We start from the raw sequence: 23,379 nt of genomic DNA, 5'->3' as shown, positions 1-23,379 counted from the left end.
CAAAACCACTTAGGAGTTCAGAAGAATTTCAGAAGTGAGACAGAAGTCAACAGTAGTGTGTAGGCAGGAGTCATGTTTTGAGCGGTGCAGAGAAATATGAAACAGAAGAACTGTGAGCTCAGAATGTTGTGGGCATGAGATTGATGGGGAAAGAAAGAAAAAGTAAGGCGGACCAGCACATCTGAACAAACCTCAGAAAGCAAACTTCAGAAGCTGTAATTGAGTAGGAAAATGCTTAGACCTATCCCTTTTGAACAGCAAGTAGGAAACCTGACTACACATGTGTTTGCAGATAAGGTCAACTGCATGCTTGAGATGAGCATGTATTCAGAATTTCTGGGAAGGAGAATAAGAATCCAGAGGCAAGTGAAAAATGTAATCAGTTGTATTTTGAGGATGTTGTGATGACTAATTATTTAATTTTTTTTTGTCATCTTGTCCATACTTTTGAGCATCTGCAGTCTACTGAAAATGTAAAGTCTTTTTTAAGCAGTGGAAAATGAAAGCTCCTTTTTTTTGTCTGTCTCAGTGCACATTTGTGTTTCTTTAATGCCCTGGTAGTTCAAACTCATTCATGCTAGTAGTAAATGGAAGGAAATTGCCAGGTTTCAATCCTGCTGAATGTTTTCCAGTGAATATCAGGTGATTGTGTTAGAAATTACTCCAACACTACTTGTGACACAAGAAATTATTGAACAAATATAATAATTGCCAAAAAGCGAAGATTTTGGAATCTGCACACATGAAACAAGGATATGAGACTTCTGCTTACTGAGGCTTTACAGAGCAGCCATAATAATTTATCTCATGAGCCTAATAGGTTTGGTTCAGTTGGAGTTAGTTCTCCCCATAGCATCTTTCATAGTACAGTGTTTTGTAGCGCTAGCTGGAAGGGTGTTGATAGCACACCAGTGTTCTGGCTACTGCTGCGCAGTGCTCTCACAACACCCAGGCTGTGCTTTTCCGATATATCCCCTTGCCCACAACAGCAGGCTGAGGGATGGGCAAGATTGTGGCAGGGGACACTGCTGGGCCAACTGACCCAAACTGGCCAAAGAAGTATTCCATACCATGTGACATCAGCTCAGACACAAAAGCTGAGGGCAAGAAGGAAGGACTGGGGAGAGGGGAGGCATTTGTTGATGGCTTTTGCCTTCTAGAGCAATCACTACATGTGTTGACGCCCTGTTTCCCAGTAAACAGCCAAACATTATCTGCTAATGGGAACTAGGAAATGATACTTGTCTTTGCCTTTTGCTTTTGCTTTTTGCACTTTTAAATTGCTTCTGTCTTGACCCACAGACTTGTTATATTTTCCCTCTCTTCTGTCAAAGAAGAGACAGCAGCTCTGATATAGGCATCTGGCCCCCAGCCAGAGCCAGACTACCATAAAATCTAATTTACTTTGTATCAATATATATTGTGTAAGCTGGTGTAATCCCACTGCTTTTAGGCAATTCTGGTTTTTGCTGGGGTACATGATACCAGAATTATGCCATAATATAATTATGTATGTTGGTGATTCACAGTGTCTCGTGATTAATTACATCAAGCATGCAGGAATGCAATCAACTGAAGAGAAGTTTGTTTTAGTAAAAGACCTCCTTTCCAACAATTTACTTCTCTCTGTTGGCTCTTAGAGATCCTTTAGTCATCACAGTAAGAGAATCATAGAATGGTTGGGACCTCCAAAGGTCATCTAGTCCAAATCCCGCTGCAGTCAGGAGGGACATCCTCCACTACAGATCAGGTTGCTCAGAGCCCTGTCAAGTCACACCTTGAATATCTCCAGGGATGGGGCATCAACTACCTCCCTGGGTAACTTGTTCCAGTATTCCACCACTCTCATGATAAAGAACATGTTCCTACCATTCAGTCTAAATCTATTCTTCTTTAGTCTGAAGCCATTGCCCCTCATCCTATCACTAAAGGCCTTTGTAATAAGTCCCTCCCTAGCGTTCTTTCAGGTCCTTTTCAGGTACTGGAAGGCTGCTATTAGGTCTTCCTGGAGCCTTCTCTTCTCCAGGCTGAATAACCCCATCTCCCTCAGCTTTTCCTCATAGCAAAGGTATTCCAGCCCCAAGTCATCTTCATGACCCTCCTCTGGACTCTCTCCATCAGGTCCGTGTCCATTTTGTGCTGAGGGAACCAGAGCTGGATGCAATACTGCAGGTGAGGTCTTACCAGAGCAGAACAAAGCTGCGGAATCACTTCTCTCAATCTGTGGCCGCACTTTTGATGCAGCCCAGAATGTGGTTTGCCTTCTAGGCTGGAAGTGCACATTGTTGGGTCATGCCCAGCCTCTCATCCACCAGAACTCCCAATTTTTTTTCCATAGGGCTGCTTTCTACACCTCATCCCCCAGCCTGTAGTGTTGAGACCTAGATGCAGGACCCTGTATTTGGTCTTGTTGAACCTCATGAGGTTCACCTGGGCCCACCTCTCCAGCTTATCAAGGTCCTTCTGGATGACATCCTGTCCCTCTAGCATATTGGCAGCACCACTGAGGCTCTGCTTTTTCTCATGCTATTCTGAAATAGATTTTGCTGTCACACCTTGTGATCCACCATTCTTTGCATATCCCTGACCTCAGCCCTAGTCTGCTGATGTTTGTATGCACTCTGCTACAGACTGAGACCTCCAGCTTGGAAAGCAAAAGAGAAAAGCAGCTTTTTGCCATTTTATAACTCACTTCAGATTGTTATCCCTGCAAATATTAAAGTTAAAGCTGTTCCAAAGCTAATGCAGATCATGTTTATGAGTGTTTATTATTTTTGTGATGTCCTGTTCCCCTCTAGCTTCCAGCCTTGTGGATTCAAAGGCATGCAGTCCTGAACCAGCTACACATGTGCTGAAGTGCCTTTGTGCTTCATTGGTGTGGTAGAGTGGGGCTAACATGCCTTACAAATATAAAAAGAAAATAATAAATCCAGCACTAACCAACCAGTAAGGCTTAGTGAAAAGAAGGAAGATTTCTGGGAACACATTCAGGACTCTGCTGTTAGCTCATTTGGTTTTTGCTGGTGGACAGGGGATTCATGGTTCACTATGGTCTCACTCTGCTCTTGCTGTAGTCACTGGCAGAATTCCTCTCGGCCTCAAAGGACCTAAGATGAGATTTGTTGCCCTGCTATCCTTCCTTTCTCCATCTGTTTTCCCACCTGTGTTTACAGACTTCATTCAGCAATGCAGATGCATGTTCCAAGGAATTATAACCACTTCTTTCTGTTGGTAACAGACACTGTTAGAGCTGAAGGAATGCCGTTATTGCTAGGGAAATACAAACTGGGTGAGACGGAAATGTAGATATGTTTTTATAAATTAGGTCTGGGGGTGTCATGGGGATTTAATTGTACTTGCAGTTGGAGGGAGTTTCTGGTGCTGGGAAGTAAGTGTGCAGTAATTCGTGGTACCAAATTTGTGATGTGTCCATTGCAGTTGCCCTTCTCTGCTGTTTTTCCTGCCCTTTTTCCAGCGTCAAGAATCCAAGTGGTATTGTGCTACTTGGAATTATTTAATAACAGATATCACTAACTGCTGAATACAATCATTCATGTGGCAAAATTATACATAACTCAGATTCTTAGCCCCATCTTCCAAAAATACATCCCAGAGATATATTATGGCACCTTTTCTTTTTCTGGTTTATTTTTTTGTAACATGTAGTTCATGGAATACTTTAGATTTTTAAATGTTTTATTTTGCTTAAATTATTTAACACTGTTTTAGCAGTTTTTCTTCCATACTTGAAATTCTAATAAATTGTATCTTGCACTTACTTCAGCTTGTTAGCCAATTAGACAGGACTTCTTTGACCTACCTATTATTTATGGAGCTTTTCCCCATTTTGAAACAGCAACTGTCAGTATATTTTAAGCCAATGCAGTGGAAAATAATACCATGGGAAACATTGAGTCAGTTTAAATTACATTTTGCCACTTATTTTTTTCTAGGCACACTCTAGGTGCTTTCTTTTGATACACTACTTTTAAATACTGATTATGAATAGAGACAGTGCCATTAAAGTGCCTGACTGCTGACAGCTTTACACTTGGACAACATAATGTGATAGTTTTACACTTGTACATTTTGCAAAAATAGTGCATGTGGCTACTCCTTATTCAAGGCAGTGATGTGTTACATTTTTCAGTATTCACACTCCAATCCAAATAATTTAAGTAACCTCCCTGAAGTGTGATTATTCAAAATTTTAATGGCAAGTACACATTAAAGGCTTTAAGGAAGTAGGATCTCTGGATCTCAGTACCAACTAATTCATAAAGTACTTTGCATCTTTACAGTATAGAATATTCTTCTAAAAGCAAGAAGCCTTAAAATCAAAACATGTTTTAAGGCACAGACTAAGTTTCCATTTTGAAGATACATGTCCTCCACTAAATTGGGTGGGAGAGTTGATCTGCTTGAGGGTAGGAAGGCTCTGCAAAGAGATCTAGACAGTCTGGATTGATGGGTCAGGGTCAGTTGTACGAGATTTAACAAAGCCAAGTGCTGGGTCCTGTACTTGGGTCACAACAACCCCATGCAATACTACAGGCATGGAACAAAGTGACTGGAAAGTTGCCTGGTGGGAAATGACTTGGGGATGCTGGTTGACAGCCCTCTAAAATGAGCCAGCAGTGTGCTTAGGGGGCCAAGAGGTCCAAGAGCATCTTGGCCTGTATCAGAAATAGCATGGCCAGAAGGAGTAGAGGGAAGGGATTGTGCTCTTGTACTTGGCACTGCTGAAGTTCAGTTTTGGGCCCTTCACTGCAAGAAAGACATTTTGGTGCTGAAGTGTTTTTTTAAGTCTAAGAGACCTTTTAAGCCAGAATGAGAGGAACTTACTCTGTAATGCCAAGTGATAGCAGTATATTTGGGTTTAAGAGTTATGTTTATTAGAAAATAGAAATATAATAATAATAATAATAATAATAATAATAATAATAATAATAATAATGCTTGTAAAATTTCTCACTATCTGAATTATGTAGCCCTTGAAGTAGATTATAATACTAATTATGCAGATTTATGAACAGTATAAATTTTAATTTAAATGTTATACATATAGAAGTAGACACAAGCAAAATACCACACCAGCACAGCTTGGAAATCTGAGGTGGCCAACACAGATAAACCAGAAGATAGTTTTGCAAGTACCATTGGCTTTACACAGTAGCCTTTAAACTAAATTCTTGAGTTTAGGTTAAATATTTAATCTAAATATTTTATTCATAACCGACAGTCTTTGATAATTTGTTTAATAATGGGGGAAAATGAAGTGCAATATTTTTACAGTCCACATAAATTCAAGTTGAGTAGTTTAATTTGCAACTGCTATTGTTTGCCAAAAATCAAAGATGACAAGAGCAGAAAACTGAATGCACAAAGAACTAAGTGGCTTTTTTAATGGGTAACAGGTATCCATCTGAACAAAAGTAAGCATAAAGGAATTGCACAGAATCACTTTTGGCCTTTGATCTAGTGAGTATTAAAGCTAAATCCGTGTTTAGGCAGCTCATGTTACAATCTAATCTTAATTATTATTTTAGGAGCTTTTACAGGAAAATAAACAGACTTTTATCCTACTTTGCTGGAAGGAACAACATACTAAAGTAGAATAAAAATGTATGTATGCTCTGTTATAAATAGCATTTCAGACAAAATAAGGCTTGCCTTTTTATTTTATATAATGATCCTAAACATCACTTCTATCAAGCAGAATGCTAACTGAAGAATTTAACAACAGGAAAGAAGCAGATTATAAGAAGTATTATTGGTGTTTCTTCAGCTGTTTTCAGAACCTTCAGACAGAAAAAAGAAGAGACTAGGCAGGGTGGAACATAAAATGGACACATAACATGCCACTTTTTATAGTTTTATTCTAACCAGGTATATTTGTCTGTCTTTCTTGACATAAAAGTTATTACGACTAACAGCCTTACAGTGTTACATTGTCAATGTGTATTAAGCATATTACATTAAAAATTAATAGATGTCCAAAATCTTTTTTCCTATATCAACATTTACTTACATCACCACAGATAATGTTTTAAAGGCTCTGCCAAGATATTTTAATGAATTTCACACTGAAATCATAAAAGGCCTGCTCTAAGTCTCAAAACATCCAGATAAGTAGCATGTTATCACACTGCTTTTCTCAGAGCAGTGAGATAGTGCTGCTATTAAGTAGCAGATTAAGCCTTATTCAAGGAAATGGACTGATAAGAAGAAAGAATTATTTCAAGAAACAAGCCTCTTATAGGGAGGTGGCATAAAAGAGAAATCTGGGGCAAAGATAGGAGCATACTTTTAGGCTTGTTGACAAACCCTAAAGTAATATGAACCATTCTTTAAAATAAATACTCATCTACAAATCCTATCAACATTTGGGTCAATTGTAGTTAAGCAATTCTTTTTGGAAGAATAATTTTTTTCCCCAAGAAATCAGTGCTGTCTCTAACAAAATAAATGTACCTCTCTGCCATTTAGAAATGCCATTAGGAAGAAATAAGAATAGAACCTCTCTAATTAGACCACCTACTGTACCAAACACTTCTCATAAATGTACAAAGGTTAAGCAAATGAAGGTTTGGTGGGAAAACCTTTAAGGACGAAATTAATGGAAAGAAATATGTCAAAAGAACTAATCATATTTTGCTTATATCTTAGATCAGGAGAATGGTTATAAAATGCCCATCATGTGTACCTATCTTCAGCTGCTCCTAACTGGAATGTAGAAATTATGTCCCAAGGATAGCGTTCTGGTTGAAAGGGACCAAAAAAATACTGTTTGTGAGGTGTGGTGACATTCTTTATCTTCTACTTCTTTTTCCTACTGACCATTTCCTGCATTGAAAAGCTAAAACCCATTGGTTATTAGATTATTATCATGCCATCCTCAGAAATAGAAGTATTGTTACAGTCCCCACTGTACTCTCTCTTTGTATGATAGATATTGGACATCTTCAGGATGGAGAAATTATCTCAGCTGGTAAGGGTACTCGCAAACAGGGAGAGATGTTTGCAAATCTGAATTGTTTTCCTAACTTGTAATGAGGGGACATTTCCACAAGTCAGAAAGCATGAGCCTGCAGATTACTGAATGAAGTACATATTTGGAATTTTGATTGCTATACTAATGGAGGTGCCATTCACCTTTTTCTAATCTTGTTCTGTTTAAAACATTGAAAAGATTGAACTTGCTGCTTAGGAAGCATTTTCCATTTATTTATTCCATTTAAATGAAATAAAACATAAAATAAAATAAGATAAAATAAGACCCCTCATGTGTCAGGGTTTTCAGAGCCAGAATTTTCAAGTGCCCTCAAAGAGGCAATAAAAATGTGATATAAACTAACCTCTTTGTTGGGGCAAAAATGTTCACAAATAAATTGTTGTTGCTGTTTTTTAAATCAAGATGTCATGTAGGCAGTGTCTACTGTTGCTTACTCTGATGAACTTACACTATCTTACTGTCTTTCCTGCAACTCCATATTTAGTGTAAATAAGGTGGGATAAGGTATAGTTTTATGCGGAGGTTTCTTTTAGACAGCCCAGATTATAAAACTGGTTGTAAAAGGCAGTAATTGTCTCCACTTCACTTCCACCTTAAGCTCTCTCCTTTGCTGCAGGAATGGTGCTGATGAGGATTGACTATGTGTTAAGGTTTCTTAAGTGTAGGACTGAATTCATAGCTAAATGATACTTGAACATTTTATTTCCATCCACTCTATAGATCACATAGGGTTTTCTTTTCTTTTCTTTTCTCTTCTTTTCTTTTATTTTCCTTTTCTTTTCTTTTCTCTTCTCTTCTCTTTTCTCTTCTCTTCCTCTTTTCTTTTCTTTTCTTTTTTCTTTTATTTTCTTTTTTTTTCTTTTCTTTTCCTTTCTCTTTTCTTTTCTTTTCTTTTTCCTTTCCTTTTCTTTTCCTTTCTTTTATCTTTTCCTTTTCTTTTTTCTTTACTCTTTTCTTTTCTTTTCTTTTCTTTTCTTTTCTTTTCTTTTCTTTTCTTTTCTTTTCTTTTCTTTTCTTTTCTTTTCTTTTCTTTTCTTTTCTTTTCTTTTCTTTTCTTTTCTTTTCTTTTCTTTTCTTTTCTTTTCTTTTCTTTTCTTTTCTTTTCTTTTCTTTTCTTTTTTTCCTCCATGGTTATGACTAATGTGAATGTAAATACTGTTTTGCAAAAGAACAACAAAATAAAATCTGCATAGTTATGCAGCATAGCAGTTAAAAATAGATTACTGAAAGATTCAATTAGTGTGGGCTACATTCTGAGTAATCATAAGATCTGGTGCCAGTCATTTTAGTATATATTGCAAAACAAAAAATAATAAAAATAGTATATTCCTGGGTCTTCCATATAGTGCATTAGTAAAAAGATATTGAAAGAGTTTGGCAAATGAAAAGGAAACAGTAATAGAATGTAAGTGTATGCTTTTATCATATGACAGAGCTTCCCTCTGTCTTCAGTATTAGTCAGGTCAACGTGGACCTAGGAAATTGCTCTATTTCCAAAAGAACAGTGTGTCTGGAAGCTTACTGATTACCTAACTCACATCACCTATTGTAAAACTGCAGCAGAGCACCCTGAGCTGACAGTCCCTTCATGCGCTGGCACACCAAAAAATACCCGTTAGCTACACTCTGGCTCATGGACAACTTCAGTAGATTAAAGGAAAACAGAACCTATTAATCTTTGCCACGGTGTTGCTGCTATAAATTGTTACATTAGAAAAGAAGAATAATCTAAATATGTTCATTCTGAGAATCTTACTGTGAAGACTTACAAGACATGTGGATGGACAGAGCTTTTGTATGTCTAATTTTATATGTAATAGTTTAATATTTCATTGCTCTCTATGAAACAAACAGTATTCTAATCCACTGTCCCATTCCTATAAAGCGTTCCCAAATCATCAGACTGACTGACCCAAAATTTTGCATTGCTTTGATTTTCCACCTTTTTTTTTTTTTTTGATGCTGAAAGTAACCAGATGGCCTGAATAACTGCTTGCCCATTTGCACAGCAACATATACTGGTTCTTACAAGATGAAACAAGTTTCCTGCTGAGCAACTGAAACAAAAGTGAGCTGTCCTCAGCTGGAAAGACACTTCATTAGATCCTGTCATGTTAAATCTGACAAATTACAGGAAACCTGTTACAGCTTTGGAAGAGCATGGAGCGTTTAACAAACTACTGTAATTCAAAAATGCATAGAAACTTCTCATTATTTAAACTTGATTTTAATGTGGAAAACACTACATGCCTAAAATGCTAGTTAAAGCATTTATTCATTATCACAAAAAGTTAATTCCTGCCCCTATTAAAGTGAACTTTTCCTTCAATTCTGGTTGTGTGTCCTTGCGAAGCCAAGCTCTGCATATGATAGTAATTCCTTGTATACTTATATATACACCATCCTTGGCTAAGAGAGATGTTCTATCAAGGCAGGACTCGTTTGGTGTACTTTATTGAACCTGCTAGCTACTGGACTCATAACTCTTGCCTTGATCAACATTTTGTCTGTTGACAGACACATTTTGTCTGCAAGGCAACTTCAGGTTGTTATATTCTTTAAAAAGTTTTCTAATCTCTTGAAAAATGTTAAAATGAAATAGAGTTGAGTAATTACATGTAAAGTATGATTTCTATGGAATATGAACTGATGTTTAATGGATGGGTGCTACACTTTCAGATAAACAGTACTGCTTCCTGAATTACAAACAATAACAACAACAAAAGAGAGGTTTTCCTATGTCTATAATAAGTGAAATCAGGAAATTATTGCTAGGCTAGCTAGGCAGAGACACACAGAATCACAGAATGACAGTGGTTGTAACGGACCTCTGGAGATCTTCTAGTCCAACCCCCACTGCTAATGCAGGTTCACTTAGAGCAGGTTGCACTGAAGCACACCCATGTGGGTTTTGAAAGTGTCCAGAGGAGACTGTACAACATCTCTGGGCAGCCTTGTCTAATGCTCCCATCCTCAAAGTAAAGAAACTTTCCCTTAAGTTCAAGTGAAATCTTCTGTGTTCTAGTTTGGACCCATTGACCCTTGTCCTATTGCTGGACACCACTGAAAAGAGTCCAGTCCTATCCTCATGACCTCCAACCTTTAGCTAGTGATCAGAATTTATAAGATCCTGTCTCAGTCTTGTTTTCCAGGTTGAAGAGCCCCAGGTCTCTCAATCTGTCCTTGTAAGAAAGAGAGAATCTGAATGGCCCTGATGTCCCAAGCAATATGAACTACCAGTCTCCTGTTTTATAAGATACAGATATAGGCAAGCTTCTTGAGAAGTTAGTGGTATTCCAGAAACTGGACCTGATGTTTTTTGCTGAAATGTTGCCATAGAATCACAGAATATTTTAGATTGATAAAGACCTTTAAGATCATTGAGTCAAACCATTAACACTGCTAAGTCCACTGCTAAACTATGTCCTATGTAGGCAGGCAACTGACACATTGGTGATCAGTTTGTTTATTAAACCTTCAGAACAGGCTTAAGTTTAATAATTATTGCACTTTTTGGCCGTCATCCTGCTAGCAGAGAGTACATTGTATTTGAGCCCATTTCCATGTTCCAGAGCTGTGTTGTTCTGTGGGAAACATCTGATAGTAGCAAAACACAAACTGTGATTTTCAAAGTCAAATTAATTACATTTTTATTAAATATGGACTGCACGAATAAATAAATGTTTTTAACATTCTTTAGTGATGTCATATAGTCATTTTTTCATTAGTGCAGTGTTTGACTTTTTTTTCAGAATGGTCTAGGAAACAGTTGTCCAAAGAGATTAAATAATTAAAATGAAACTTGCATTAACAAAAGAATAACAGGTTCTTTTTAGCCTAATACATAATTATTAATTGGCATTGAAGCCATTCTTTTGTTTGGAAAGGAAAGGGAGAATATTTGACACTTTGAATGTGTCAACATGAATACAGCACACCGTGCCAACTGCAGATGGGTATATTAGTGAGTAATTTGCTGCCACCACTTTCTTTTTCTACTAATGGAAAATCTTGTTTATCCAAGCTGTTTGAAAACAGTCTGTGCCCTTTGTGTTTCACTGCACACCCCTATGCTAATATTTGTATTTCATAGTCTGTTTCAATCAATTGAACATCAAGGAGAGCATAATTGTTGAGGTCACCTGGTGTAGTTGATGCCACTAAGACTCATCCTAAGTATATCAGATATTTTACTTTGTTCTTTTCCTGAAATCTATTGTTTATTTATTTGTTAATAATAATAATAAATACTTTGATTTATTTAAACAAAGACATGTTTTTTGGTGGGAACACATTTTGGCATTCTGTGTTCTTCTCCAAGTAAATCAGATCTCATACATTATGTCTTATGCTTGAAAGTTTGTTTTAATAAATAACTAATAGATGAAAAGAATAAAATGCAGAACACATGGCATTAATGAGCACATTAATCTTGTGGCCAGAGTACAAATGATCAAAATGCTGTAGTTTATCTTTTGAATGAGACCATTCAACTGGAGCTGTCTGAGGACTTCACTGGTTCCTGAGCCAAGAGGCTCCATGGTGGCACATCCTGACCAGCTTCCAGGTTCTGGGACATTTATGACCTCTTTTCTAACCCATGCTGATACTAGAAGATTGTTGTCATTATTATTAAAAGCTTTCCCAAAAGATATTCTTCAGTCAGCAAAACAGGGCTTGCAGAATGCAATGTATGGTGTTCAGTGATTCATTCTATTCACCTTATTTGACAAGAATAATGAAAGAAAAGGGAAAGGCAATTATTAATATCCATGAATTCCACGGTCCTATTGTTCTGTGGTGAAGTCTAGTGTATTCCACTCTTTTTGTTCAAGTAATCTAAAATACAGTGTTATAAATTAATAATGATTAAACAGTGTGTTCTTTATTCTTTTTCCGCTCCTCAAAATGGTTGGGATCCATTGTTAATATGCATTTTGGTCTGGACATGTGATGCTTTTTAAACTCAAGACCTTTTATTTGCTGAATGTAGCAGCAGACACTTCCTTATGGCTCTAGCATTGTTTGCAGTAGCTTTAAATGAAGAAGGCTGAAAATCTATAGGTAATCATTAGCCACATGGATTTTCCAGCTAATTATCTTTAAATTCAATCATATATTGTAAAACTTTATTCTGTGTGAGATCTGAAGAATATCTTAGGAAATGGAGCAGGAATGCACTTCATTTAACTGCTCCCTTTGGGCAAAATGTCTTTCTCACTTTTGTAACTAAAATGCAGTGGGTTCAATCAAATGAGAAGGAGTCAGGGTGATCTAGGGGATAGAAAAGGAAAGCGCTGACTTCTGTTTGACCTGGCTGGCTCTTTACAGCAAACTGTCATTATTTCATAGGCACCAAGCTTTGTGAGGGACATTAGGTCAAGAGTCTTAAAATACTCATTAGTCTCTGTAAGTTCTCCCCAAAGCTGTTGCAGTTTAAGTACATTCTGTGCTAGCATTGCTCTCACATTAATTTATTTGGATTATCCACTATTGTTTAGTAGGAGAACTGGTTGAAAGACCATTGGGGTTCTTTACATTCTAGATTAATTTTAAAGTTACTTTATTAAGGACTTACTTAAAAAAGAATCTGGTAGCACTGAAGTAGGTCTGAAGTAAAGCCTGCAGAATTCTTTGTTATTGTTAATGAAGAATATTAGGTTTTCTGCACTTGAGAATGATAGTTTGATTGAGATTGACAGTGATTATTTGTGATAGACACACAAGCAAAGTAGGAAACATGAACTCCCTGCTCCTGACTGCTAGAACTGAGCCCAATAATTGCTAATATTTCTTATCCCCAGCTTGAAAAACAGATCACCTCAAACACTTCTTTTTGTAAATGACTCTTACATTTTTTTGTATTTTGAGTAAATATTCTACTCCATATGTTTCACTGTTAAAAATCTCAAACATTGACTTTGGCCTTTATTTAGTAACCTTCTCATTAGTCCAAAAATCAGCAGTTGCAGGTTTGGGGCTGTTTCTTGAGACTCTGCATATGGCTTTAGACTCTTCTGTTCCAGAATGATGAACTCCTGTTGGAGGCACTTTCAAAGAAAGTCTTCTAGACTAATTAAACTGAGTGAGCAGAGGAAAAAAGATTCTGTTTTTCAGCCTAATGGGGGGTGAGAGGGGAGGGGGAAGTCTAAAATAAAAAGTTTTCTCACCCAAAATACCTAGGACATAAGATTCAAGGAAAGAGAAGTAATTTTCATGTTTGAAGCATTTTTTTTTTAAAAAAAGCTTTTATATTCAATATCATTTTGCTGCATATTAAATTAGTTTAGCAAATTTGGAGAATGATTAAAGAAAGTGGTCCTCTTTGTCAGGTGGATATCTTTTAAAAATCACATGGGTTAACTGAGTCAACAAACTGTGTTTGACAGATGATTGATTATTTATTACAGCTTGAAGCATTCTTTTCAAAAGGCTTGACAAATTCAGAGTCCAGATCAAGAAAACCTATTAGCAGGGCTCTAAAAGGGGATTAATTATTTTTCTCAGAGTAGCAAAAATAGAATCAAACACCTTCAAAACTGACCCTGCAACATCACCTAAAGAGGAATACAAAAATTGCTTCTGAGTACTAAATTTTTGCTTTCCAGCACTGAGTCACTTCCTAGCTTTTATGTTTCACATGGTTCACTAACTTCTTTTTTTTTTGTGTGTTGCATCTTTCTCTCCCCAGAGATTTGCCTTTTGACCAAGGGCCGTCGAACTGCCAGTGTACGAGCAGACACATACTGTCGCCTGTATTCCCTCTCAGTGGACAACTTCAACGAGGTTCTTGAAGAGTACCCAATGATGAGAAGGGCCTTTGAAACAGTGGCAATTGATAGACTTGACAGGATAGGTATTTTTTTTTCTTCTCTATTACAAGTTTTATTTCTGTTACACTGCAGCAAATGTTCTTTTGAGCTATGAATAAGAGATGTGCCCAGATAGGAAATTTTGCAGTCTCACTTTTAAATAATAAAAAACTTAGAGTTTCAGAAAGCTCTCATACTCCTCTGAGGATTATTTTGTAAACTTTAATTAACATTACTATTATTTATTAATCCTATATATTCCTTTTGCTGCCCTCAGCAGCTGTTAGAGTTTATGCTGCTTTATGAGCAGTAGATGACATTTTCCCACAAAATGGTTTGTAGATGAGATCTATAGTGCTGGCAAGAGCTCAAGCCTCTCTGTGCTCACAAACCTCGTGTTTGTTGAAGTGAATTAATCCTTTGCAGCAGGGCTCTCATTTTCCTCCCAACATGGGCACTGCTAACATTGGTGGCTGCATACCGGCATTACTAAAATCTGCTTGCAGTCAGAAGGGCAGGACAATGATACCCAAATGGAAGGCAGAAGGATGTGGCAAATTATAAAAACAAGGTGTGTGAATTCTACTGTTGTGCCTCCAGACATTCTGTACCTCTCTAATTGGACATGCAAGAATTGCCCTCTGATCATCACTGGTTTTAAAATGCAGCTATATGTGAAAAAACATTTATACTGTTTGGTGATATTTCCTCAAATTCACAAGAAAATAGTGCAAGGATTTCCCCATATCACTCTTTCTCAGTATAGTTATGTCTGCAGTTTTTAAAGTGAAGAGATTGAAGTCTGCAGCTTCTTTAAAGTGAAACATTGCAGGGCAGTATCATTTTGCTGTCATTTTAGTGTCTGTTCTAAGCCAAAGATATCATTTGGAAGAAAGCATGTTTTCTTTAATGTAACAAGACAAAATACAGGGATACAGGTTTCTAATATTTAATAGGCTGGTATTCATATTTTACAGATTGTAAGCATGTAGTGCATTCATTTATCTCACCAAGACTTTTCAAACTTTTGCAATTTGTCTCTCCAGACTCTCTGGGAATGTAGTCCAACTCTAAGTAGTAGGTGCTTAAATTACATAGTAGTGAAATGCAGTCTGGTCTTAGAGTACCAGTCCTATCTGAAGCACGATGTTTACAATGTGGACTCCGCATAGGACAAAAGATAAAATGTGAATCATTTTATGGAGAAAGGAGCAACTTAGTGCAATTGTCTTCCTGTGTGTCTTATGACACATTATAGTGTTTGCATCTGGTAGACACTGAAGGCCATTGGGGAGACATCAGGACACGAGTACAGCACTCTTTTTTTATGCAATCAGGTGTCACATTATTCATGGGCTCATAGTCGTTCACAATCACTTTAAAGTATTATTTCTTCAAAGCTAGCAGTTACTGGGTACTAATGTCTAATAATTAGTTCCAGCGAATGTGCTAAATGGCAGGTGTTTTTATAAATTGTGTAACAGTTTACTGGAAATTAGGACAATTTTGCAATGAAAGGGAAAGACTTTATACATGCAGAGCTGGATGGCTTTCTTTTTACCCATTACTGTGGTTAGGTGTGCAGAATAATTGCAGTACAACCAATACACTGCAAGTGAAGAGGCACAGAAAATCTGTTTGTCTTTGAGCACTGTGGTGTTATGAAACCTGGTGCAGATATAGACTGGGTGTGCATAGAGGCCAGCTATCGGGAGCTGCCCACCAACATTGGTCTCTGTAGTAGTGGTCTGTGTGGCACATAATACTACAGCAGATTTGATGCCAAGCTGTGGCCTCTGATCAGCCCAGTGAGTCTTTTACAATGCATAGCTATTGTGGTTAAACACCAGCCAGCATCTAAATACATGAAACCACTTGTTTACACCTACCCATTCCCAGTGCATTGAAGAAGAGGACTGGGGAAAAAAGAAAAGTAAAACTGATTGGTGAAGATAAGGATTAATATATTATTTAATAATATAACATAGCAACAATAGTAATATAATATGATGATAATAATAATAATAATAAAAACTAGTACCACAAAAGAGGGAAAAGGAAATCACAAGAAAAGACAAGTGATACACAATGCAATTGTTTACCACCTGCTAATGCATGGCCAAGTAGCAGTCAGTACTCCCCCAAACAGCTACCCCCAATTTATATACTGAACATGACTGAGCATGTTCTGTGGTATGGAAGATCCCTTTCACTAACTCAGGCCAGCTTTCCTCACTGTGCTTCTCCCTCCTTGTTGTGCTCCTGCACACTAGCAAACCATGGGAAGCTGAAAAGTCCTTATCTATCAACAATAAAAAACTTAATTATATTATTAACATACTCATCATACTGAATCCAAAACATGGCATCGTTCTGAGAAGGAAAATGAGCTCTCTTAGCCAAAACCAATAGAGTAGCCCTGAGTCCACCCTGAGTGATGGGCCCTGAAACACAGTAAAGAGTGGGGGTCTGCCCCTGTATGTTAGGGCTTGCTTAACTCTTCTGCCTCTCTGTAAAGGGAAGAAGAACTCGATCCTCCTGCAGAAGTTCCAGAAGGATCTCAACACTGGGGTTTTCAACAACCAGGAGAATGAGATATTGAAGCAGATCGTGAAGCATGACAGGGAGATGGTGCAGACCATCGCCCCAGGGAGCTTGCAACAGATGCCTGCCCTGAACTCCAGCACCTCTGCCTCGTCATCACGCGTCAGGACACAGTCCCCTCCTGTGTACACTGCCAGCAGCCTGTCCCATGGAAACCTGCACTCCCCCTCACCCAGCATGCAGACATCCCAGCAGGCTGTTATCCTCTCACCCTGCTCCTACACCACTGCTGTTTGCAGCCCGCCTGTACAGAGCCCTCTGGCTGGCCGAACTTTCCAATATGCCTCGCCAACCGCCTCACAGCTCTCCCTCATGCAGCAGCAGCCACAGGCGCCCCAGCAGCCCCCCGGGGCTGCACAGAAGAACGAGGTCCACAAGAGCACCCAGGCCCTCCACAACACCAACTTGACCCGGGAGGTGCGGCCCCTCTCTGCCTCACAGCCCTCCCTGCCCCATGAGATCTCCACCCTGATTGCCAGGCCTCACCCCACTGTGGGGGAGTCACTCGCCTCCCTCCCACAGCCCACCCCTGGCCCCAGTGTGCCCCCGGCTGGCCGCACCACCGTCCCCCAGCGAGTCTCACTATTCCGACAGATGTCCTCGGGAGCCATCCCCCCGAACCGGGGGGCTGCACCGACCGCAGCCCCTTTGCAAAGAGATTCTTCCACAGTCTTAAGCACAGAGCCCGAGGGAGAGAAACCGCGATTCGCGTCAAACCTATGATCCCTGGTAACTGTGAGCAACAGACTTGTAACGAACCGAGCACCATCCTTGGAACTGTTTTAGCCTGTTTCCTTAATGTAACCCAGCAGTCTACAATAAGAAAAATGCTTTAGAAAGCTTTTCCCTACATAACGAATGTAAAAACTATATATATATACACATATATAATATATATAAATACATTATATATGTGTATATATATATATTAAAAAACAAAACAAAACAAAACAAAAACCTAAAAATCTTGTCTGAATTCATGTCTTCCTTTCTTGCAATCATTAAAGAAGTCTAAATTCAGCTGTAATATTACTTGGTTTTAATGTGTCAACTTTTAAGAGCAGTCTAACATTTCTCTGTTTATGAGGCTTGCTGTTTCCATGGGAAAATTGTCAATACACTAACAAAAGTTACTAGAATAACTAGAAAATACTAGTTATACTAGTAAAAAAAAAAAAGATATTAGAATATGGGGGGAAAAAAAAAAAAGATTAATACTAGTCTAACACATTGCATTTACCAAGTGTTATTCTGAAATTTATGTTATTTCATTTATTGCATACACACCTCTTAATTTCTCATGAAAAATTCAGTTGTTCTTTCCCATTGCATTTCATATGTTACCACTTTCTGTTGGGAATTAGATTGGAAAAGAAACAAATTGCAAACACCTGCAGTCAAAAGGCTGGCACTAGCACTCCTCTGGATAGGTTGTAACCTCATGACATGTCAACCCTTCTGTTTCAGAAAACTGGGTGGACTTTGACCTTCACATTGCTAAAGACTTTTACAAAGACTATAATTATTGCCACTGTAAATAAGTTTCTAGACCCAAACAAAAATAGCTGCTGTGTGGTGTACCATTGCAAGGTCTTTGTTTAGGAATTTAGGTTCTGCTCTTCACTTCAAAATTTGCAGTTTTAAATTTGTTAAAGCTAAGTGCAACACAACTGTTAAATTGTAATGCAATGGCTTAAAACCTACAATGTTACTTTTACATGCAATGTTTTATGCAAAATTGTACGCTTGATCCTGCAAACTGCTTGTACTTCACAAATACCATCACTTTTCTTCTCCTTGCCCTCAATAGCATCTGAGAATATTCCATGCATGCTTTGGGGAACAAAAAAAAAAAAAAAATTAAAAATATTTTAAAAAAAAATTAAAAAGGAGAAAAAAAAAAATCTATAAAAATAGGTTCAGTCAGCCATTGTAGGAAAAGGCTTTAACGGTATCTTAGTAATAACCATTCATTAATCGTGTCTACCTTAAAATTCCTATGATGCTGACTTTGAATCTCTGATTTAAGTCTAGAAGTGAGATTTTTTCATTTAAAGGATTATTTGTAAACCACAGCTTGATTTAGGCTTTCAGGTGCTTTCTGTGTCTTCACTGTAGTTTTGTAGTTGACTGTGGTGTTAATTTACAACAATAAATATAATATAGCATCAAGTCTGTCTGGAAATGCACGATTTGCTCTGTGTATATTGTATTTAAATGGTTAGTATATCCTAAGGCATGTAGTGTCAAACATAGCCCATAGGTATGAGGTTTATTATTTTTTATGTCTTCAAAACAGAAAGGAAACGGTGACAGAAAGCAGGGTTAAAGCATACTGTTTTGTGAACATATTGTTTTGTTTGCTCTGACTTCACGTTATCCACAAAATTGTTCTTTCGTAGTCATTTGTGCCTAATTTGTCACATTAAATAGACATTGAAACTAAACGTCTCATAATTTAACTCATTGAAAAATCAGCATTATGGATATGATACGTATATTCTGTTCCTTAAAACCCAGCTGACTCAAGTAAAGGAAGTGAATGCAAAGGAGTTCTTCCTTTCCCATTAACGCTGAGTTTAATGATGCATGGAAAAATTAAATAACATCACAAACTACATAATGCAGTGAATCCAGATGTACTTGAGAGCAAAGTAAATATTATAAAGCTAACAGAGCTTGAACCCATGCTGCCTGTTATGCCTTTTACTAAGGTGGTACATCAAATGAAAAGCTAAAAAAATCTTCCAGCTTTGGCTGACTCCAACTCACCAGTGAAAATTGATGTAATTAACTCATTAACATGCTGCTGCCATCAGTTTAAGGGGCCCAGAGTAGTATAAGGGGAAGTGATTGTTTAGAAGTGTTTGGAACATTATGGATACGCTGCAAGACCATTTATTTATCAATACAATACCCTTTATTATTTTAATACTAATAAATTATGTCAGTTAATTAAGATCATATACTGATCTTTCAAACTGTTTAAGGTTTACATTTAATAGGAGTTATGGGGTTAGTAGCGAAATATTTTTATATATATTTTTATTTTATTTTAAGCACTATGAAGAAATATTAATTCACGTGGTCTTTCAGTGAAACCATAAATAATTTTTAATGACTTTGTAATAGAGTGGACAATATCTAGGATTTGTATGTTAATTAAAAAAAAAAAAAAAGGTACAGGGTATAAAATTATATACGTATATATATGTATGTATGAGTGTACATATACTTAGATTAAGAAACAAATGACTCACATTCCTGTAATATAAAGTTCCATTGCTAGTTTCAGAACTGACCTATTTTCTCTGTACATAAGTAAGCCCATAAGTATGAAATCTTACGTCTGTACAGGATGAAATGTATTAATGAAAAAGGTTGGATCTTACTGCTGCTGGGAAGACTATAGAGCTGATTCTTACAATAACTATATGATTGGGGATGAATTAGATCTTTTTCTTTTGTCTTTGCTCAAAGCCATAAATAAAAATATATAAAAGATTATTAATAAATTGAAGAAAATATATTAAAAATACAGCTATGATTTTTTTTTTTCTTCCAGTATCTTTATAAGTGAGCAAATTTTGTTTTACCATGAAAGAAAAATGACGTGCTTTTGTCTTTTCTTTCTTCTGAGTCCAGACTTCATGCACACTAAGTATGGGGAGGTGGGGGGAAAAAAACTGTCTGAGTAATTATGTGCACTGTAGGAAGAGACCTTAGAAATTCAAAAATGCTACCTGATGTACTCAGCCAGTTCCTGAGCTGTATTTCCTCTGTGGATTAGAAAAATTCATTGTTCTAAAACCATTTTCTTCACAAAATACTCATTTAAGCCATTACCACTAAACTAATATTTCTTGAAATATTTGCAATTTAGTTTACTTATGCATAAAATTTTTACTCGTAGGGCAGAATTTAAAGTTGTTGTTAGTCTAATTTAAAGAAATTATTCTATCATATGGGTAAGAGTCAAGGGACATGAAAACATGAGTGATACTGTTGTGGGCATTTACTACAGGCCACCAAACCAGGAAGAAGCTGCCAACAAGGCCTTCTATGGGCAGCTTGAAGTAGCCTCAAGATCAAGTGCCCTGGTACTTGTGAGAGATTTCAATCACTCCAATATTAGTTGTAAAGATCACACAGCCAAGCATAAACAGTCCAAAAGGTTCCTGCAGTGCATTGACAACAACTTTCTGCTGTAAGTAATTGGAGGACCAACGAGGAGAAGCATGATGCTGGACCTGGTATCAACAAACAAAGAACAACTGGTTGTAGATATTAAGGTTGGGGGCAATCTTGGCTGTAGTGACCATGACATGTTCGAGTTTCATATTGCTCGACAAAGAAGCAGGGTGATAAGTAAAAGAAGGAAGTGGGACCCAAGAGAGCTGGTTAATATTCAAACATTACCTCCTCCAAGCTCAAGAAAAATGTGTTACCTTGAAAAACAAGTCAAGTAAAGGAGGAAGGAGACCTACATGGATAAGCAGGGAGCTCTTGGAAAAACTCGAAAAGGAGGTTTACAATACATGGAAAAAATGTTGGGTTAAGAGGATTATAGAAGTATTGCCAGAGAATGTCAAGATGCTACAAGAAAGGACAAGGCCCTCCTGGAACTGAATCTTGCCAGGGAGGTGAAAGAGGACAAGAGTTTTTTCAAATGGCATCAATGATAAAAGGAAGAATAGGCAAAATGTAGATATGATAGGGTGGAGAAAAGTGGAGAACAGGAGAGCCTGATGACTGGAAGAAAGCCATTGTCTCTCCAGTCTTCAAAAAAGGCAAGGTAGCTTTAAAAAAGTCACAAATCTTAAAAAAAAAGCAACTACAGACCAGTCAGCCTCACCTCCATCCCTGGAAAGATGATGGAGCAGCTCATCCTGCAGGTCATCTGTAACCTCATGGAAGAAAAGAGGGTTATCAGGAGTAGCCAACATGGATTTGCCAGGGAGACATCTTGCTTGACTAAGTCTGATAGCATTCTATAAAACCACAAGGCCTGTGGCCAGTGGTGTTCCCCAAGAATCAGTACTGGGCCCAGTTTTGTTCAATATCAGCAACCTAGATGAGGGGATTGAGAGTACCCTCAGCAAGTTCACTGATGATACACAACTGGGGGGTAGGGGGGTGAGGAGGTGTTGGGGGGTAGGGGGGTGGCTGACACCCTGTCCGGTTGTGCAGACATCCAACAGTATCTGGATAGGCTGGAGAGCTGGGTGCAGGCAAACCTCATGAAGTTCAGTAAGGACAAGTGCAGGATCCTGCTTCTGGGGAGGAATAACAACAAGCAGCAGTACAGGTTAGGAGTTGCCCTGCTGGCATGCATCTCCACGGAGAAAGACCTTGGAGTCCTGGTGGACAGCGAGTTCTCTATGGGACAGCAATGTGGCCATGTGGTGAAGGGGGCCAATGGTATCCTGGGATGCACTAAAAAAAGTGTCCAGCAAGTCTAGGGAGGTTCTTCTCCCCCTCCACTCTGCCCTGGTGAGACCACACCTACAATACTGTATCCAGTTTTGGGCTCTTGAACTCAAGAGAGACAAGGACCTGCTGGAGAGAGTCCAATGGAGAGCCATGAGGATGATCAGGGGACTTGAGCATCTCCCCTGTGAAGAGAGACTGAGAGACCTGGGCCTGTTTAGTCTTAAGAAGACTGATCAATGTCTATAAATATCTGAGGGGTGGGTGTCAAGGGGACGGGGCCAATCTTTTTTTGGTGGTACCCAGTAATAAGACAAGGAACAATGGATACAAATTTGAACATAGAGAATTTAGAGAAACGTCTTTACCATGAGGGTGACAGAGCACTGAAACAGGCTGCACAGGGAGGTTGTGGAGTCTCCTTCTTTGGAGACATTAAAAACCAACCTGGATGCATTCCTGTGTGGACTGCTCTAGGTGATCCTGATTTTGGTGGGGAATTTGGACTTGATCATTTGGACAAGAGGGTCATTAGGAGTAGTTTTACCAAGGGGAAGTCATATTTGACCAATCTGATAGCCTTTTTTGAGGTCATAACCAGGTGGATGGATGATAGTAGAGCAGTGAATGTGGTTTGTCTTGATTTCAGTAAAGCAACTGACACCATCTCCCACAGCATCCTTGCAGCTAAACTTAGTAAGTGTGGTCTGGATGATCAGGTAGTGATGTGGATTGAGAACTGGTTGAAGGGCAGAAGTCAGAAAGTTGTGGTTAATGGGACAGTCTGGTTGGAAGCCTGTATCTAGTGGAGTCCCTCAGGGGTTGGTACTGGGACCGGTACTATTCATTTATCAATGACCTGGATGAGGGCATTCAGTATACTGTCAGCAAGTTTGCTGATGACACCAACTGGGTGCAGTGGATGACACACCAGAGGGTTGTGCTGTCATTCAGTGAGACTTAGGCTGGAGAGCTGGGCAAGGAGAAATTTAATGAAGATCAACAAGGGCAAGTGTGGAGCCTTCCACCTGGGCAAGAGCAACCCCATGTATCAGTATAGGTTGGGGACTGACCTGTTGGAGAGCAGTGAAGGGGAAAAAGGCCCTGGGGGTCCTGGTGGATGGAAGATTGACCATGAGCCAGCAGTGTGCTCTTGTGGCCAAGAAGGCCAATGCCATTCCGGGGTGTATTAGAAGAGGTGTGGTAGTAGGCTGAGACAGGTTCTCCTCCCCTTCTGCTCTGCCCTGATGAGGTCAGATCTGGAATATTGTGTCCAGTTCTGGGCCCCTCAGTTCAAGGATAGAGAATTGCTTGAAAGAGTCCAGCGCAGAGCCACAAAAATGGTTAGGGAGTGGAACATCTTCCTTGTGAGGAGAGACTGAGGGAGCTGGGGCTCTTTAGTCTGGAAAGGAGGAGACTGAGGGGTGACCTCATCCATGTTAATAAATATGTTAAGGGTGAGTGCCAAGATGATGGAGCCAGGCTCTTCTTGGTGATGCCAAATGACACGACAAGGGG

The 23,379-nt window shown here is 38.5% G+C and overlaps 1 protein-coding gene across 1 annotated transcript in view; it reads left to right on the top strand.

Annotated features, from left to right (window-relative positions):
- HCN1 (hyperpolarization activated cyclic nucleotide gated potassium channel 1) overlaps positions 1-17,293 on the top strand; it is a 219,261-nt gene extending 201,968 nt beyond the window's left edge. Inside the window, exons 7-8 of the mRNA XM_054178730.1 lie at positions 13,707-13,871; positions 16,346-17,293. Of these exons, the coding sequence (XP_054034705.1) occupies positions 13,707-13,871; positions 16,346-17,154 (974 nt within the window). The 3' untranslated portion in view covers positions 17,155-17,293. The remainder of the gene's footprint in view (positions 1-13,706; positions 13,872-16,345) is intronic.
- Positions 17,294-23,379: the final 6,086 nt, after the last annotated feature.

Source organism: Dryobates pubescens, chromosome Z (assembly GCF_014839835.1).
Source record: "Dryobates pubescens isolate bDryPub1 chromosome Z, bDryPub1.pri, whole genome shotgun sequence".
Classification (NCBI taxonomy): domain Eukaryota; kingdom Metazoa; phylum Chordata; class Aves; order Piciformes; family Picidae; genus Dryobates; species Dryobates pubescens.
Note: the sequence above shows the minus strand (reverse complement) of the source record. Positions and strands in the feature narration are given on the sequence as shown.